The sequence below is a fragment of the Dendronephthya gigantea genome, unplaced genomic scaffold, assembly GCF_004324835.1.
Source record: "Dendronephthya gigantea isolate DGI-Jeju-01 unplaced genomic scaffold, DenGig_1.0 000077F, whole genome shotgun sequence".
Taxonomy (NCBI): domain Eukaryota; kingdom Metazoa; phylum Cnidaria; class Anthozoa; order Malacalcyonacea; family Nephtheidae; genus Dendronephthya; species Dendronephthya gigantea.
Genome location: NW_021163087.1, coordinates 207,000 through 222,737, shown reverse-complemented (window position 1 = coordinate 222,737; position 15,738 = coordinate 207,000). Strand labels below are relative to the sequence as shown.

Here is a 15,738-nt window from a genome sequence, read left to right as displayed (position 1 = left end):
TGAAATGTGAACTGTTAAAAATCTGTAGGTTTTACTTTTAAATGTGACTTAAAGTTTGCCACTTTTGGTCACCGATTTGCCGTCAACGTCAATTTTAATGTCTTTATTGACAAATCTTACATCGGCAAAGCCCTGTAACGTTCCTGTATAACTTCTCTGTAACGTTCATCCATATAGGAATTATGATTATACTGAGCTCAGTGAAATAATTGAAATCAATTAAAATGCCACGTTACAACGCAATCACTCGTGATTCTAAAACACCAAGCGACTGATTACTTTGTTTCGAGAAATTTTTCATTCAATCAAAGACGAGAGTAAGGAATTACAATCATTTATTTTAATCAAGCATATAAGGTAAGAAGATCATAACTTGATAATCTAACCAAGTTTTTTTGTCTGCATGGAAGTCAAGAGGGTGAACAAATTACAACCTTAACGCGTTGAAAAGATTACACTCTACAGTAAAATCATGTTCGGAATTTACTACAACACTACCGTATCATGTTTCTAATCCATATGACCATATTGAAACTTGACTTCTTCGGAGTAAGACTGACTAAAGAGGTAGTAATTCTCGCTCCGTTTAGCTTTCGTGAATAGACCGATATTGTTTACTTGGCAAATGCAAAAGTATAATTAATTATTATGGTATTCAAGCAAATATATATTCTATACTTTTGCCCTCATGTTTTCTCTTCTGTCTTAACAAGCTACATGCAATATATTTATACATAATGAAATAGTAGTCAAATAGTTCAAATATTTAAACTGGGCTCATATTTCGACTTGCAACAAAGCACTCCGCTTTGTGCGTTCTCGAGTTTCTTGGAATAACGACTCGCTACTATTAATTGGGTAACAACCGTAACAATCTTCTTAATTCTTTGACTTTTCTGCAACTCAATTGAAATAACATTCAATAATGTGCCGGAATTAGCACGTTTACTAAAAATCGGATCTGTGCACGTGTTATTAAAGTATTAGATCTGTGTTATTAGATATTAGATTTTGGCGGGAATAGCATTGATGTAAAAGCCTTTAGTGGAGTTCGATTTAATTTAATTAGAGTTTATATGATAAAAGTATTCAAAGACATATAAACGGCAGAAAATCGTCACGTAGGTGGGGGGCTAATATTCATAATTTATGATCACGTTACATATTATTTCTTCCTTTTGAAATAGATTGACCGTCTGGTAACATGGCCTAATTTGAAGGGCTTCAAATTTGTCTTGATGAAACTATGCTATGATAGCTCAATTTCGAACGAAGAAATAATGATAAATGATATTATTATATACCACTTGTTAAAGTTTGGTGTTCGTAGCATTTCATTGGTCGACAGCGAATCATGCGAGAGTGACTTAACTCGTTGATGTCGCCAGTGCGACCCCCTGCGTGAGATAGAGTGAGGTAACGTTAACATGGGAAATAACAACTTTAATATTCGAGTGCGGCGCACCTGCATGGACGTGCGAAATTATCCATTTATCAGATACAAATTACAGCCAGTATTGTCCGTTATCCGTTTATCCATTTGAAATTATGTCTTTTATGAATAGATATTTCGTTGTTTACCTTGTAGTTTGGTTTTTCTTTGACAAGTGGTATATAATAAAAAACTTATTTCCCAAAAACTCAGAAAACAAACATAACGTTTCCTTTGTTCGCAAGAGCGAAATAAGTGTTAAATGTTGTTAGAAAGACAGAAATCGACATGGGGGTGGTTTTGCAATAATTAATAGACAGACATGAACTAATATAAATGGCCTATGAATAAAGAATTTGAAATAATCCGATTCTTTTCTTGTGAACACATGCATGGTATCGACTACCACATTCTCTCGTTCAATGTTTTGACTATTTTCAAGAATACATGACAAAAAATAAATTAATGAACTCTTAGAACAAGGAAATTAGCTTAGAGGGAGATTATAATTGGATTAGAGCAAGTTATTGACTATTAATATTCAGTTTTTGTAAACTTACGTTCTGATTGGTCGATTTGTACCACGTGAGTGAATTTTATTCCATTGTCAAAATGGTGGCAATTAATTCGGAAAAAATAAAAATTTGCCGAACTTAGCGAGGATGAAATTGAAAAGAATATAGATGATCCACAACTAAAAATATGGTGATAATTCCGTATTTATTGGCAAGAAAGTGTTATTTATTTAAGTCTTTATGTGTATTTATAAAAGTCTTTATGTGTCTACTCAAAATGAATATTAGGTCACTCTTTGTTCGTGCGTTATCGAATTTCAGGCGGCAAACGAGGCGAAGTTCAATACCTCACTTCTCCTTCCTTGTTTATGAACTTGTGCATGTAAAACCGGATAACGCACTCGCAGAGTGCTTTTAATCCAATACCACATCACAGACGATAAAGCTGAAAGACATTGCAGACAATCTGACCAAGTGATTCAAGAACCCACTCGACTAACTGATCAATATCAAGCACATTGTCATCAATCATCAATATCAAGCACATTGATTGACCTTGCATTTACGAATAGACCAGAAATTGTCAAAATATCAGGTGTCGAACATTTGAGGATAAGCCACCATGCTCAGATTTTGAGACCGAGGAAAAATATTTTTCTATCTGAACCGACCAAAACGTATAATTGTGTTTTCATATTATTGTGAAAGAGCAGTTATTTAGCTTTCCAATGACACCCTTCTTCAGTTTATACCAGTAAGAAATGATCAAATATTACTAAAAATGAAAATGAATGAAGACCAGCCTTGCCCAGGACTGACTTGATCCATCGAGCAATAGTGCATAACTTTACCGGGGCGGGAGGCTTACGGTAGCTAATTAGTAACTGATACGTACGGTTGAGAATGGGAGAGACAAGGGCGAAATTGACGTGTCTTTCCAGATAGTTCATTATTCTTAGGCTGCAATCCCAAATAGTCCAAACTGACCATCGAAACGACCGAAGAACGATGGTAGCGACTAGCGAGGAATAGCAGGCCACAAGTTTAAAACACACTTAAACAGCTAGGCGGATAAAGAGTGGGTGCTGACCCAACGCGAAGCCTTCAATTGGCGCCAGGACCCCAGACAAAGAAGATCGATACGTATTTATAGTCCAGTCTTCGAAACCCTCGCCGAATACCCAAGCAAGAAAGCTGGTTATGTTTGCCAAAGTAGGGAAAAGTGGATCAAGTTCCCCCCAGCTTCTGACACACGAACTATTCCATATTTCTAGGCGGAGTTATAAACTGCGCTTGCGTCTGACCTCCACGCTGCCAAAATAAGTCTGGAAACGTCCGAGCAAATGCCTCAAATGGAACCATCGTTCTCATCAACCCGAAACGACGAGGCAGAACTAGAACTGGAGTCCCCAGCCTCGCTTAAGGAAGAACCGTCCGAACTCGATGCACTCGAACATTCAAACTTAAAACGTTTCGACCTCTTCCCTTTCGATCTAGAGGGCATCAGTTTCGGTGAAAGCTAGCCTACGCTTTTCCGATTTTTCCCGCGGTTTTGCTACCGTACCTTTCTCGCGTGTATCAGTTCGCGGTGTTTATGTTCTGTTCTAGACACTTCTACCCCATCAGATAAAATCACCAAGGTACTAAGGTGCAATTTTTTTGCTATAGGCCAATTGCGAAACTTAGTAACCGCGCCTTCGCATAACATGGAAGCGAGGCTTATTGTGCAAAAAACATTATTTGTATTTTTTGCAGTACAAAGCTATCCGCCGAGTTATATCCCGGTTTTCGCCTTTGGTTTACATGTTTTTCGATACCTTTAAAGCTCGGTTTCATCATTGTTATCATAGTTTTCAGGTGAGGGAGTTTTGCCTTTCATTTGAGGCGTTTTTGTGATGTTTTCTTTCATTTTTTCGGCTGCTTTCGTCGGGAAATATGGAAAAGGCCGACACAAACTCAGGTAAAAATTCAGTTTTTCCAAACTATTTCGTCTCAAGTTTTAAAAATTTTCTTCCTCTTAAAAAATTTCATTTTTCTTCCTTTTATTTGTGCAAATTACATTTTATCGATCGATAAACTGTAATTTTACAGCAATTTTACAGCTCAGAAAAAAATTAGCAGATATCTGTTGACAGAAACAATCGGAGATAAAATATACAACGGAGTTTTTTGGTTTATTTTCCCTGTGTATATAGACTACAGTACATGTGATGTGATGCAAAACAACTCTTCAACTTGGCACACATGCATGACATGGATAGTAAAATACTTATTTCCAAGGCATAATATCATTCTCTATTTTGAATTGCCATTTAACCCTTATTTAAAACATCTATTGCATGGTAGTAGCATAGGAACCCCAATAAATATTTTTGAAGTAATAAGTAAATAGTCCAGTTACGTTGCGAGTTAAGTGACGTCAGTGATCGCGAAGCATAAGATATAGTTATTGAGAAGGATGGAAACTCTTGTTATAATATAAACATACATACGAATTTCACTCGCAAAATTTCATATCAAAACAACGAGAATCCCTCAAATAAATTATCACAAATACATTTTAGATACTCGAACAATAAATATTCCATTAAAAATATTTTAAAAAACAAATGAAAATGCACAAAAAATGTACAAAACTTTTGCCTATTTGCCGAAAAATATCGTGGAACCATGCGAGATATAAAATGCGGTTTGAGGAACGAATCTGATTGGTCAAAAAAATAAACAAAAGACGTATGCTTGTCAAGCATCCGGGGGGTAAAGTCAAAGTTTAATTCAAGTTGAAAGAAAACGTGAAGACACAAAAAAAATTAAAGTTTGTATAAATACATGTCGAAAATTTATAAATACTATTTTTATGCGAACGTTTTAAACGCAAATGGGCTAAAATTTCAAGAAGACTGCAAAGGTTAAACCGGTTTTTTAACTTGAATTAAACTTTACATTTACCCCCCGGATGCTTGACAAGCATACGTCGTTTGTTGTTTTTTTTGACCAATCAGATTCGTTCCTCAAACCGCATTTTATATCTCGCATGGTTCCACGATATTTTTCGGCGAATAGGCAAAAGTTTTGTACATTTTTTGTGCATTTTCTTTTGTTTTTTAAAATATTTTAATGGAATATTTGTTGTTCGAGTATCTAAAATGTATTTGTGATAATTTATTTGAGGGATTCTCGTTGTTTTGATATGAAATTTTGCGAGTGAAATTCGTATGTATGTTTATATTATTACAAGAGTTTCCATCCTTCTCAATAACTATATATTTATATGCTTCGCGATCACTGACGTCACTGAACTCGCAACCGTAACTGGACTATTTACTTTTTCTTTCAACAATATTTATTGGGGTTCCTATGGTAGTAGATAGAAAGAATAGTGTTTTGTAGTGACACAAAATATACAAAACGTCAGATGCGTTCGAATTCGACTCTTAAATAAAATTCGGCCTTCATGTCGGTATGCAAGCCATGCATCGTCTGTACTTTTTAAAACGAAATAAACAAAAACATTTCAGTTTGTTTACTTTTTGCCATTTTCACAGTATTACTCTGGTATAAAGATAAAAAATATAGGAGTTTGTGTCGGCCTTTTCCATATTTCCTGACGAAAGTAGCCGAAAAAAATAATGAAAACATCACAAAAACGCCTCAAATGAAAGGTAAAACTCCCTCACCTGAAAATTATGATAACAACGATGAAACCGAGCTTTAAAGGTATCGAAAAATATGTAAACCAAAGCCGAAAACCGGGATATAACTCGGCGGATAGCTTTGTACTGCAAAAAATACAAATATTGTTTTTGCACAATAAGCCTCGCTTCCATGTTATGCGAAGGCGCGGTTACTAAGCTGTGCCACAGAGTAATCTCCAGGGCATGCTTTGCTTTTGACGATTTTGATGTGCCGTAATGCAATGTATAGTAGTTACCAGATTTTTCATCAGCTGTGTAAAGTGTCTATGATGAAAGCATTGCTATTGTCGAACTTTTGTGTTCGAAATATACCCTAAGCTTAATAGTTGCAGTGAACATTGTGTGTATCGCGCGCCTATAGGTTAATCCATTTTGCATATTAAATACTTCGTGCCGTGAACTAATTTGTTGAATCTTTCTGATTATTGCAGTTTGTACTTAGAACATGAGAAAGAGCAACGCCCGCCGTAGACAAATACCTCGCTGGTCACATGCAAAGAAACGAAAATATTTTCTCATCTTCGCTGTTACTGCAGTAATCTGTAATATTCTCTGGCTACTTTATGTTTTCCACCCGAAGTTTGATCGATATCTATCGGAACAATTTGAGATAAAAAATGTCACATTTACGTCATCGTTATGCCCCGAAATGAGAAGCCTTCACAATATTGATGATATAGAACAAGATATGACGTGTCAACCACGTCCACCTTCTAAAAAATCTTGTGAATATACTGCTAAACATTTTAAAATATTGCATTCTAATTTAATCTGCAAAGATCAAGACGAACCATCCTATAATCTCTGCAATCTGTCAAATGCTATTATTATGGACCAATCAAATGAAGTGAAAGTAACATGTGACCTCTCGATTTGCGATATTGATAAATATCTTATAATAGAAGAGCTCGACCTGTCGAATGGAAAGATGAGGGGTCAAAAAGTGGAAAAAAACAAACGAGATTCGAAGACTTTTGCAAATCTTGTAAAGGCCGCTCTAATACGAGCAAGAGAAAACAACGTTAATTTCGTATTTTTAAACTGCACAAGGAAAGGAAAAAACAGAACAATCTCACAAATGATTAGCATTGTGCCAAAGTTGCAATATCTTAAACCTGATGAACCTAAACCTCTTGGGGGAAAACTTAATTTAAATGTTTTAGTGCTTGACTCGATTTCAAGAGCACACTTTTACCGTTCATTTCCGAAGACCATTGAATATTTGCGAACAAAACGAGACAACAGAAAACCAAAATCAGCGTCATTCTTCGAGTTTCAGCTTTTTCAAGGTATTCATACAAGTACACACGGAACAGAGAAAGGTTTTTTTACTGGTGAACTGTACCCAAAAAATTATACAGAAAGACAACTTAGGGCAAAACCATCACACCCAAATGTCCTCTTCGGTATTATGAAAAACGCTGGATATCAAACGATGTTTCTGGAAGATATGTGTTACTTATGGCGATATGGTCTTATGGCCAGTTTTATGGTGAAAAGATGGAAACCTTTGAAAGAGAAACTTAATAACTCGAATATTGACACTATCGGTGAGTGTGCCGGATCATATGCTAATTCCATTGACATATTATATAACTATACCTGGACAGCCTGCTCATGCACTTTTAATCAGCGACGAGCGTGCCAAATTACGCGTCATATCTACTGACGAATATAAACGTACATGAGATGGTGTACATCATTGAATCTGAAAAAAATACAACAGTTTGAAATGAAATTGAAATGAAAGCTGATCTTCGCGCCAAGATTGTAGTAATACTGATCGATTTCAACACTCTCATAATTGCCGCCATTTTGAATCACGCATTTTTAATGACCAGCAGGCAGACTGTCCAGGTATATATATTATGTCAATGGCTGAGACACATAATTATGTACTTTCACGATTGTGTTACCTATATACCTCACAATCACACGATCCAATATCCCTGATTTATTCAGTCATTGTACTGACGTTTACCTTGCTTTAATAACTGTTTATATTATATCTCAACTGTAAATCATCTAATCAGAAAGCTCGATTTGTACCACGTGATCAGTAAATTAATCATAGAGTTCCATCGAATTTTTTCACATTATGCTATAAAAGTCGAATACCCCGCTGCAGCGGGGTATTCGAGTTTTCGTGTACCACGCGTGGATGCCTCGCACACGACTCGAGGTTGTCAACAATTTCAAAATGGAGGCAAAAGAAGCCATTTCACGCAGCTTTTGCGCTGCCTACACGTTGTTTCGATATAATATATAATTTATAGACCTTCCGCTCGGAGAATTCGACGAAATATTACCCCCTCGGGAAGATATATGGGGGTAATATTTCGTCGAATTCCCCTCGCTCCAGGTCTATAAATGATAATAGTATCATTTCTAAGGTAATTTTTAAAGAAAAAAACCCATCCATTGTAGAAAATAGTATTTTACAAAAAATAATGTCTCGAAAATTTTACAGCGATTTCAATAAAAGGGTGTTTTATGCAAAGTTGTGTTGATCTCAAATATAGTGTTTACCTCGAATATAATTTCCCCATATTTTTGCATCGTTTGTTGTTTTCATTACAGCATTTTCTTTAAAGTCAGTAAACTTTTTCATTTGTCGCTTTTATCTGTCATAATTACCCAATAACCCGAGGTTCCTCGACCAATCCGAGGGAAGGATTTTGAATAGTCACATGCGTTTCAATGGAAAACATTTTCGACCCTGAAAAATTCATATTCTTTATTCTCAGGCATCACACACTCTTCTTGCAAGATTGTCTTATCAGCAAGCCCTGGAACATCACATCAATTTACAGCAAATAAACATAATCAATTGTGCTACAATGGAAAACACTATCATCAATATCACCTGGATTTTTTAACTCGCTACATCAAGACAGTGGAAAACAAGCGCGGATCTATGGGTAGGCAACATAGTCAAGTGACTATGGTAAATTATCCAGATAATTATTATTCCATTCCTATAATATTCCGGTGATATAATTGTCAGATACTGATCTAGCGTGATTTTAATTTCCTGTTTTGAATATTTTCTTACTTCCCAGTTCTGATGCATGCTAAGTTATTTAAGGTATGAAAATTTCCTAGATCCGCGTCTGGTGGAAAGCACTCCAAAAAGCAAACCATTCTTCTCATACACAAATCTGCGGGTGTCTCATGATGACGTTGGTCTTCGAGTGCAAACTGTGGATCAACATCTTTTGGAATTCATTGAAGATATGTCCCAGGAAAAGAAAATACGCTGACATTCATCCTTTCTGACCATGGAAACACGTACACTGATTATCAGAAACATAAAAGTATAATAGATGGAAGACTTGAAATTAGTCATCCTTTCTTATTGGGCATCATTCCATACAATGTCGGTGAAATATTAGGAAAAGAAATTTTAGACAATCTAAAAATAAACCAGCATCGTTTGTTGAATATTTTAGATTTGAGAGCTGGGTTAATCGAACTTTCAAAATATAATGGAGAAGCCAAATTACGTCCTGCAGGTTTGCTAGGAAAGATTTCAAAATACAGAACTTGCAATGACCTGAAATCCTCACTTTCCGTTATTTGTATTTGCAACGGTTGGTATCTCCCAGTGAAGCTTTCCGTAGAACAGATAATCATTGCAGAGTTTGCTCTTGGTAAATTGAACAACATGATTCAGGAATCATTTGCGATCCCCAGGATAGAAAATAAAGCTTCAAACACCTCACATTTCCTCTTTGGGCATTGTCAACGATTACAAAGAAGATCAATTATGAACATCAGACGGCGGAAATCAGGCAAAGGAAAAATATCTGAACTAATGGATATTCTTGTGCAGTCAAGTCACCTCATAAAACAAAACGAGGTTTTCACGGTTTCTATCGAGTATAATGCAGATTCCAAAGAATCGTACGACATCAAGTTAGTGGATTATAAGAGGTTATCAACCTTTGGCATATACGAGCAATGTGCTGATCCAAACGTTGAACTTCAGCTGTGCATATGCGACAACAAATATCTTGCGCAAAACTTAACAAAGCGATCAAATTTTGATTTAGTGCGAAATAAAACGCATCCAATATATGACATAGTTGGTAAATCAGCTGAAATTGAGATACGTGAGTCTTGCATTTTTCTAATTCAACGATTCATTTCAGATGCAAATATTCCAAGAAAACTTCGTGAAGCAATTAGAATATATGACGTAGCCAACGTTTGCGATGACCAAACGTTTAGCCTCCACGTTAATGAAACAAATTCAAAGAGTATTTCAACAGCGAAGCTTCCAATGACTATGATCATTCCTCCACGAACATTATACTTTGTGACCGCACTCAAACCATTGGAGGTGTCTTACACACCTAAATTAGACCTGAATGTAAACGCTGTTGACTCTTAATTAAAAAAGTGTAATGTCTAGAATAACGATTTAAAATTGAAGTTAATAAGCTCATGGCGACCAGGTATATAATCCATCGCAATTATCGACCCTACTAGACCGGAGGGTCGAAACGTTGGGTCGTGAATGTAATCTTTCTGCGGTGATTACTTTTTATTTATTAGTAGCGCATTAAAATTACTGGAGGCTGATTGGTCGAGAGGGGTAGAATTATTTCATTAATTGTACTGCAGTGCCTTTTAATGATTTTGTGACGGAACGTTTTTTTGCATAGAAACTAAACAGGCCTGGAGGAACTAAAAAAGGCCAGAAAGGTAAACGAACATACTGCCAAGTTTACAAAATAATAGATAAAAGGTTGATAATGGTTTTCACAAGAAACTATCGTGTTTTCATTTAAAATTACGCCCGAAAAGATCGCGATGTTACAAAATGTCACAAAAGTTGGAGGGTTTTCTGTCAACTTTACGTCAAATTTTGTTCTGTTATGTTTATTTTTTGTAGCAAGCACTGTATATTCAACTTAATGTTTTTCTTCTTATACCCCTGTTTATTGTAAGGATGGGAGTATTTTACTAAGAACTAAACACTCGTAGAACTCATACGCTGATACGCCACTACATCCGGGGCACATTGCGGGTACTTTACGTACGTCAAATTTGGGGGTGACATAACGAGTTTCGAAAATTTTCCCGCCATTTTTATTGCTGTTGTTGTGAAAATACAAATGGTCTTTGGTTCGTATACAAAACAAAAATAACGTTGGAAATACAAACGAAAAACTTAAATAACATCCTTAGATAAGTAAAATTTATTCTACTTTAATGTTTAGGTTATAATTTAAAAAACAATCGCTCTTATAATGGTCTTTTGCGGCTGATTTACTTGGCGTCTTTGTGTGTATTTTTGTCACTCATATTTTAGTTCATATAATGAACAAAACATTACACGGTTTTCTCGAAGATACTTGCTAAGTCTCATTTTGATCAAATCGTAGCTACTTTGCCTAATCTTGTCCAACAAAGAAACATGTAAGTATCTTATTATTGATCCGTTTTTGCTCAGCATGATTGATGATAACTATATATGTATGTCAATATGATCGGCAATTCTCTTCACTTTTTACCACAGAACGTAGCTAGTGACTTCGTAAAGTTTTGTCGTGGTTATAATTATGTTCTCTGTTGAAAAACATTGTATTTTAATACGCAACCAAGTAATCTTTCTACTATAGAAACTGATGCGCCCACACTGTTAACTATAATTATAGATTACTTTCATTTTCTTGAAAGTTGTACACATGAAGTGTAAAATTTAGCTAATTCAGAATTATATTTAACATTGTTAATTAATCAATTATCAACTCCCATTAAAACTCAAATTCTCATGATACAAGACCGCCAAAAATTCATCTAGTGTATTCAACATAATATGAAAGGTTACCATATCAACAGGTCAGTATTCAATAAAACAAGCTGTAATTATCTGTTATAACGTGGACAAACGCCTCTCACTCTCTCCCAAGACCGATCAAACGCAGATACAACACCTAAAACAAAAATAGTTAAATAGAGCGACATGAAGGCGTGTGACAAAACCTTGTATCTAAGAACTTCGTTAGCCGCAGAACTATATATTTGCACTGGACAATTGTTTACACGTTTATTACACAGGTCTAACTTTTCATTAATTGACAGGTTCCCAATGTATGCTTCACAATACCTGTAGAAAATATTGTAGAAAATATGCATGGCTACTCAAAGACTTGCGCAATTTGAAAAATATCGAAAATACTTTGTGTATCATATTACAATTTGTGCAGTGTGTTTCTTCGACTATCACATCAGTGGTTAATAATTCCCTGCTGGTCTGTATGATGGTGATTTAAATCTTTTCATAATTCTAAAGCTAGCATATTGGCTTTACAAGTATGAATATATTTATAATGAATTGCTTGACACACATACTCGTATCCAGAGGGCCTTTATTTAAAAATTTCATGTTGTTCTCCATCTGTGAGAGTGACGATCCTCCAAGAATTACACCATCTAAGAAAAACAGTATGATTGAAAATCACACAATTAGGCAGGTCAAGCGCAGGACATCTGCATGCATATAATACTGTATCGAAATGTTGTTTACTCAGCTGGTATATGCCGACTTTCGGATGCGTTTATGTAAGGAAAATACCAGCCTGCTTATTTCAAATACCAGTCTAGAGATTACAGTCTGCTTTTTCCAAGTGACTGAAGAATCCTGTAAAAACCCGAGCCATACCTCCACATTCTTGAGACAACATTGAATGATGGTACATCCATCTGTTAGACGCCTCAATCAAAGAAACCTTTCCTTCACCATAACATGAAGTTAAAGATTTCTGAATATCAGCTACGCCCTCAAAATACTCTTTATTCCAAAATCGTTTACGGTAGCTACAAACAAGTAAAAAATCATTTCAAGAAGGTTTAACAATATCTGAGATTTTCACATTGCTTAATTCAGATAAACAAAATGTAGTGCTTCGTATGTCACATGCAGTTATTTTTTTTATAATTTTAAGCGTTATACCCCCAATGTAACTAATATTTAATTCATTAATAATTGAAATGTAACTAATTGAGTAATTTGTAAGTTTTTTTTGCAAAGCAAATTTCATTAACTTTTCAAATTCAAATTCAACTGCAACTTACTTCGACGGCCACAATGCTTTTCCAAAAAACCTTCCAACTTTAGTTTCGTCTTCAGGATGATCGTCCATTTTGTGTTTACCAGTCAACAAACCTCCAGCTAACTAAAATTGTTTAACTTTGTGGCTAAGATATGTTTCTGCCTTTATCAGAAAGAATACTTAAATCACCTACATCTTTTAGTAGCTAACTGTTTCATTCGAAAATATGTGTCATCGCTGCGCATCTCATATAATGAACTTTCAGAACAACTGTTTAAGCGGTCGACCTTGAATACATTGTATGCATGTGAATTAATTTCACAAATTTTAATTCACCTCTGTATTCGTTAAAAATATTTAGTAAAATTTTTAAAATTTTTGCGATGAACAGTACCACCAGAGCCAATTAAAAGTACTGAGGTACATTGACATTTTGAGTTGATCGTCTCCAATACCATAAATTTACGTCGTAAAATAATCGCTTTCAGTACCCTTTCCAATAATTTTGAAAGACTAAAATATTGTACGGAATAAAAACATCACCCAATAAACGCTAAAAACCACTTGTCGCCATTTTGAATCATGCCTTAACCAATCACCTTTGTAATAATACGAAATATATAGATAATATAATAATTATGCAATACCATATTGTAGGCAAAGAATCGTACTCCCAATCTTCGCATGCAAGGAAATAATTCTGCCTCAACCATCCTGAAAATATAGAAGACAATGATCAGTATTATTAACTCCGGCGTGACGCACGTCCAACTCTTGACTATAAAGCTTCTGAACATAAACACTACAGATTTAGAAGCCGTGCGAACCTAAATGTTGTTCGATATTTAGACAACACACCTTGTTTTAAAAGTAATGAAGTACGTTGTGAACCCGCTAAATGTTGTTCGATATTCAGAAGCACATCGTACTTTAAAAAGTATAGCGATATTATTATCAGCGATATCATTAAAATAGGAGCAGAATCCACATGTATTAAATATATTCTTACCCCAATTAAACCTAAACTTTATCGAACAGCATCAAAAGAACGGTTTATTTGTTCCTCTTGGAGGAATTGCCGTATCATGCGAGCGAAATCAAATTGCGCATCGGAAAATTAGCCAAAGATTTCGAGCTGTGCACCACAACTCTTGCGAGACAAAACTGTGACATAGCTGATAAATACGATCACATACGCTCTTCAATGATTGTCGCATCCAGTCAAGTCCTGGGTACAAATGAGCATTTAAGTTTTCAAATAATAGTATATTTCGCGCCGGAGTCTAGTTTACATGTGCACTGGTTGGAATTCTCCAGGGACCTAGCTGTTTTATATACAACCGGCCCCACGCAGAAGTTGATAAACGCGCAGTTCACAGATAATTGCGAACATGTGCAATACGACATGCGCGAGAGGACTGTTTCTCAAAGAATATCAGTTGCTTTCTCAAGATGCTTTCAAAATATTCTCTCTACTCTGTGTGGAAAGTTCACCAACACACGTTTTTCCAAAACGGAATATAGCTACCTGGTCAGTGGGTTATACATCCCTTGATAAACTGTTGGAAGTACCCAGTTATTTTGCTTACAGATGAAATAGATCTCCGCCTAAAATGTGTAATGTAAAGATTACGCAGCATAATATCCTTCACTTTAGATATTTCAAAATACTTTAAAAACGGAAACCAATTTCTATCGGTTTTCAGGGGGTAAACTCTGAAACATTTTTCGATTATTTATACGACGAACTGCTCAGCAAAATCGTACAAAACACCGAGTCTAATAACATTATGGTATCTTACCAACTCCCAAGCAGCATAATTACTGATGCCAAGTTCTTTGAACTTCCCCTCTGTATTAAAAATGAGAGAAATATCCCAAATTTAATTTAACTTACGAAACTTGTTAGGGTTCTACTGCCGCGTTTATTGCACGTGTATACGTACGCGAACGTAACAATTTAAATTTTGTTTAAATTATTTTATGCCAGATTAAAGGCTCTGTTACACGGTTCAATTTTTCTTGCAACTTCCAATGCAATTCTACTTTTGAGAGATGTATATTTGGGAACAACGAAACTTTTGTGTTCATTAAACTTCATGCACTTTTCTTCTACAAGACTTTTCACTCATTTACATCTCTTAGAAGTAGAATTGCATTGCAAGTTGGAAGAAAAATTGTACCGTGTAACATGGCCTTAAAACAGAGCAAATCATCAACAGAATCCAATCTTATATGCATCCATTCAATCGTTAATTTCATAAGTATCATCAGTTACATGATTTTAAACTTCTACGTGCGTACACGTACGTGCAAAAAACGCAACAGTGGAAAACAACCCTTTTAAATGTTGACTTAAATGCATGCTCACTCTTGGATTATCTAACGAGGATTTGTAGTACTAGAAAAGAAAACGTTTAACTAATCATATAAATTATACAAATCCACTCGAAATTAATCCTGACCCTTGATAGGGCTTTAAAGGCCCACACAGACCGGACGCGAATTGGCAACGCGGCGCGAATTTTCAACGTTTTTAATTTTTCAAAATCAAATAAATTTTAAACTATCATAATATTCTTGCAGATTACATAATAATAAAACATTTTGACTGCTCTAGCGTCCTTAGTTTCCAAATTTTGCTTCCAGAATTTAATTTATATGCTTCTAAAAACTCAAAATTCGCGTCGCGTTGCCGCATCGCATCCGGTCTGTGTCGGCCTTAACCCTTAAGAATTTTCAAAAAAACATCAAAAATTTAATCTTACGTTTATGCAAATGATCACAAGCTTGTAAAGTTTTTTCGATGGAGAAATTCCGATCAGGGTGATGTAGATAAAATATGTCCACATACTCAGTTTGTAATTGATTTAACGACTGATTCAGCTGATCAACAATACCATCAAAACTGAACCCTGCAAAGTAGACGTACCAAGGTTGATTATGTGCTTCCATGGAGCCCAGGCCTGTACCTAGACTGCTTAATTGGGGTGTGTATATAATCATATATTCATGTTTAAATATTATAGGAA

The 15,738-nt window shown here is 35.4% G+C and overlaps 1 protein-coding gene and 1 pseudogene across 1 annotated transcript in view; one reads left to right on the top strand and one right to left on the bottom strand.

Annotated features, from left to right (window-relative positions):
* The first annotated feature begins 6,291 nt into the window (after positions 1-6,291).
* On the top strand, positions 6,292-10,342 carry LOC114532021 (annotated as a pseudogene).
* Positions 10,343-11,297: 955 nt separating this feature from the next.
* LOC114532101 (aflatoxin B1 aldehyde reductase member 3-like) overlaps positions 11,298-15,738 on the bottom strand; it is a 19,132-nt gene continuing 14,691 nt past the window's right edge. Inside the window, exons 6-13 of the mRNA XM_028553687.1 lie at positions 15,475-15,621; positions 14,509-14,558; positions 14,235-14,314; positions 13,354-13,420; positions 12,729-12,829; positions 12,316-12,470; positions 12,006-12,086; positions 11,298-11,587 (exon numbers count right to left, since the gene is read on the bottom strand). Of these exons, the coding sequence (XP_028409488.1) occupies positions 11,520-11,587; positions 12,006-12,086; positions 12,316-12,470; positions 12,729-12,829; positions 13,354-13,420; positions 14,235-14,314; positions 14,509-14,558; positions 15,475-15,621 (749 nt within the window). The 3' untranslated portion in view covers positions 11,298-11,519. The remainder of the gene's footprint in view (positions 11,588-12,005; positions 12,087-12,315; positions 12,471-12,728; positions 12,830-13,353; positions 13,421-14,234; positions 14,315-14,508; positions 14,559-15,474; positions 15,622-15,738) is intronic.